At 37.2% G+C, this 3,824-nt stretch overlaps 1 protein-coding gene across 1 annotated transcript; it reads right to left on the bottom strand.

Annotated features, from left to right (window-relative positions):
* Positions 1–2,214: 2,214 nt before the first annotated feature.
* Positions 2,215–3,824, bottom strand: LOC143431306 (dnaJ homolog subfamily C member 8). The gene is made up of 6 exons (XM_076907933.1): positions 3,696–3,824; positions 3,196–3,354; positions 3,055–3,121; positions 2,902–2,996; positions 2,622–2,761; positions 2,215–2,537 (listed from the first exon to the last, which is right to left on the bottom strand). Exons 1-6 carry the CDS (start codon positions 3,771–3,773, stop codon positions 2,303–2,305), a joined length of 774 nt encoding a protein of 257 aa, XP_076764048.1. The 5' UTR covers positions 3,774–3,824; the 3' UTR covers positions 2,215–2,302.

Here is a 3,824-nt window from a genome sequence, read left to right as displayed (position 1 = left end):
TTCCTCGACGAATTTCATTCGAATTTCGAAAATCCATTTCCCGATCGTATTCAAGCGAGCGTATCTCGTACAATTTAAATAGAAAGTGTTTACGTTTGAACAAAGTCTTATCCGATATATTATAGTTGGTTACTTAAAAAATATACGAGTGTGTTCACGCGTATAGTTTTGGTTAATAAACTTGTCCACGCTACTCACGTAGACACTCCGGATGGAAGTATATATACAGTCACGTGAAATGCATCTGATCGTGTGTCATTGCTGGTGCAGTAACTTCGAGAGACACCGCGGCGACAAGTTGTTTGGCAAACAAAAATTGAAGGAATTTCTTTTCTCTTCTCTCTCTCTCTCTCTCTCTCTCTCTCTCTTTCTCTCTCTCTCTCTCTCTCTCTCTAAGAAGAGAAGTTACATAGCGAAAAGTACGAATGACAAGACCACGAATAAATATTAACGAGCAAGTTTAATACTGTTGACACAATTTCGGTAATTGATGAATATTGTTAAGATTACTTGGAACGGGTATAATTCGAGTCGAGCTGTTGTGCAAAAGTAAAAAAGAGATACACCCAAGTAACAGAGGATCTATTTTACAGAGATTGTTTCCACGTTCGTCATAGGTTCGTCAAAAACATCTTATATCTTGGCCGGATATAATCTGAACATGTTAAAATCTAAAGATTGTTGAACGTCATACGCGTATAGAGTGTATAAAAAATTTGTGCATTTACATAAACGAATAAACTGAACCACGGATAATTCGATTTCCGAATAATATCCATACTTGGCGCGCGCCTTTAGTATATCGTTCGCGTATCACATTATTTCAAGTACATTTCAAGTGCATTTCAAATCAGTTCGCAATCAGTCACATAAATGTTTACACGTTTTTCATACACCCTGAGTGGAGTTATTAAATTATCAATACTCGATGTGTCGTATTTACAATTTATATCCCATGGACGTCATAATATACAAGACGAATACATTAATAACAAATAATCGAACTAAACAGAGAACAATACAAATTATCATTGACGGCTTACTTACGTTCTATAGAGAACTTGTACGAATCAAATTTTTTTTTCTCCTATTAAATAATACTATGCTGTATGTATTCTCATCGCATTTTTAACATTCTTACGAGTAAATGAAAAATTGAGACCGGTTAGAAAGAAGAAGAAAAAAAAAAAAAAACAGTTCCATATGTACATAGAATGGGTCTTCTATGGGTAATTCTTATATATGGAATAATAATTCATTCGTATGCACAAATAAAAATAAAAATCGCGAGTAGATCTTCTTTTCTCTATCTAGCATTACACACGTGTCATAAATGAGCAAGGCATCTTTTCACTGTTTATCGTTTAATGCGTTATTTGGCATTACTCGATGATCGTAAACCGATTTCTATAGTATTGCGCTGATATATAACAAATCGGAATTGATGAAGTTTATGGCATCGTAGACAAGATATATAATTCACATTAAAAAAAAAAAAAAAAAAAAAGAAAAAAAAAAAAAGAAAGAAGAAGGAAAAATTGAAAGTAAATTTGATCTAGTAAGTAACGATCATTCATTCGATAAAAAGTTTATCTTGTGATTTAATCGTTTACGTGCGCATACACGCAGACACGGACACAGACACACCCTTTCTGATCGATCACTCTCATCGGCACTTGTACAAGACATTGACTTTCATATGGTAGAATAAGGTAGATCGTTCAAAGCGACTTGCAATGGGAGCAAAGCTTAACGCTTTAGAAATTTTTCGCCTTACAATAATCTTAGAAATTACAATTGGACCAAGAGTACGTCAAGATACAACATTCTTTATGCAATTACCTATCGAAAATCAAAAGTCGCGACAACATGGCCCGTCGAACTGTTTGGAGAAAGAGGGCAGAGATTTGATGGACACAAATTATCACCGTTTCCGTAATTTGGAAGTAATCGTCAATCGGAATGAACTTGGGCCGTGGAAATATATCACAACTATGTACGTTCATATAATACATATAGATTCAGCAAACATACAAATTATTTTTGAGAGATACACGCGCTAATCATTCTCACAAGTTGCTGCTCAATTTACTCATTACTCTGTGCACAATTGATTCTCTATATTGACACCTGATTTTGATGCGCTGTTAACCAGCTTCGAATCACAATTTCTTTTATTATTAATAGAAAGAAATATGAAATGAAAAACGGTCGAAATTGAACTACTTTTCATTTGCAAGAAATACGAAACGCTGTCTTCGGATAAAAGAATCTATGTCAGGCGTCAGGAACGATCGCTCGATTATCGTGACTCCGCTTTCGTTTTCGGAGGCCTGAAAGCCTTTAATTTCTTCGTTTTCTTTTGTTTCGTGGCACTAGTGCCGGATTGGAAAGCTTTCCAGCTATCGACCCTCGATTGTCGGGACTCTTCGAAATTCTTTTGCCACTCGCGTTCCAGCGCAGCTTGCGCTTCCGCTGATAATTCTTCCTCTCGTTTCCTCTTCCGTTGTTCCGCGTCTCTAGTTGCTAATTCTCTCCTATACAGAAGGGAGGCAAATTGGTTACAAATATCGGTTACAAGTTATATACTCGCGTCTGTGCGACTATCGTTTTCAATTAACCTTCTTCTCTCCATATCCGCGAACAGTTTCATTGTCATAACCCAAACCGCGTGCCTGTAACCGTCTTCCGTTTCTTCTTCCAGTACAGTACCGCCTTCCGCTTTTCCTTCCTTTTTCAATTTCTTTTTCTTTTCTACAATCTGATTAAATCTTTCGTTAGAAGGTGTACAGTGCGCAGACTGTCCCAGAATACACTTGTACCGTTTCTTACGGAAACTAGGGACACCCTGTACGGGTATAAGCGTAAACAAAACAGGATTTACTTTTTCATTGTTCGTACCATGTGATCAGTCCGAGCTTTTGCCTCTTCGATCACATCCATACATTTGGCTCTGGTTTCCTCGTTTTCCAGTGTTTTCCATGCCTTGTTCACGACTACGAATAAAGGAAATTTAAAAAATTGATCATTCTTTCGCAGACAACCGATACGTACTTTCGAATGCTTGTTGCGCCCGTTCCGCGTCATCCTGATTCTTGTCGGGATGAACGAGAATCGACATCTGTAAATAGACGTTGATTTAATCGTACGGGTCTGTAGAAAATTGTCGATTCGTATCATCGTATTCGAACGTACGCGTCGATATTTCTTCTTGATCTCATCTATAGAAGTAGAGGGGTCGATTTGCAACACTTCAAAGGGATTTAAATTAAAGTAGGACGATCCGGGTCGTAGTAATCTGTCGATTTGCTGCTTAGGCGTCAATACCGAGTCCCTTTTCTCTATTTCTTTCACCTAAAGAGAAACAGAGTTTTCGGAAATGCTATCTGTTATCCTGTATAGGTTAGGCTAACGTATTTAGAAGCGGAAGTTTCGCTCGAAAAGCTTCAATTCGATCTCGAATGTCGAGAAGGAATAATTAACTATCGCATATTGAACGATAGAGATACTGTACGACATGTCGTGGGTTAAATCCGATTAATCATTATTATTCTATGCATACCCAGTGACATTTGTTAACCCTTAAAGCGAGGCATGTGTGTTTCGAACGATAGAACTAGAAATTCTATGAGAAAGTGTAAGTTTTACGAAGACAAGTTATTCTAACGACTCGATGCCATTCAGAATTTACATACTTCGGTATAAAATTCATTGAATTCGTCCTCTTTCTTTGTTGGACTATCACTGGGTAAATTCGAGTTGGTGGCAGCCATCTTGATTATTACTAACTTCCATCACTGACCAAGTATAGGATAGAGGATTCA

The sequence above is a fragment of the Xylocopa sonorina genome, chromosome 17, assembly GCF_050948175.1.
Source record: "Xylocopa sonorina isolate GNS202 chromosome 17, iyXylSono1_principal, whole genome shotgun sequence".
Classification (NCBI taxonomy): Eukaryota; Metazoa; Arthropoda; class Insecta; order Hymenoptera; family Apidae; genus Xylocopa; species Xylocopa sonorina.
This window is presented reverse-complemented; position numbering and strand designations above follow the sequence as displayed.

Excerpts from the sequence above, each read along its gene's own strand:
- LOC143431306 (XM_076907933.1), bottom strand. The coding sequence starts at position 3,773 with ATGGCTGCCACCAACTCGAATTTACCCAGTGATAGTCCAACAAAGAAA. Across the intron at positions 3,355-3,695 it reads TCAATGAATTTTATACCGAA|GTGAAAGAAATAGAGAAAAG; the intron begins GTATGTAAATTC and ends GTTTCTCTTTAG. Across the intron at positions 2,997-3,054 it reads GGCGCAACAAGCATTCGAAA|TCGTGAACAAGGCATGGAAA; the intron begins GTACGTATCGGT and ends CTTTATTCGTAG.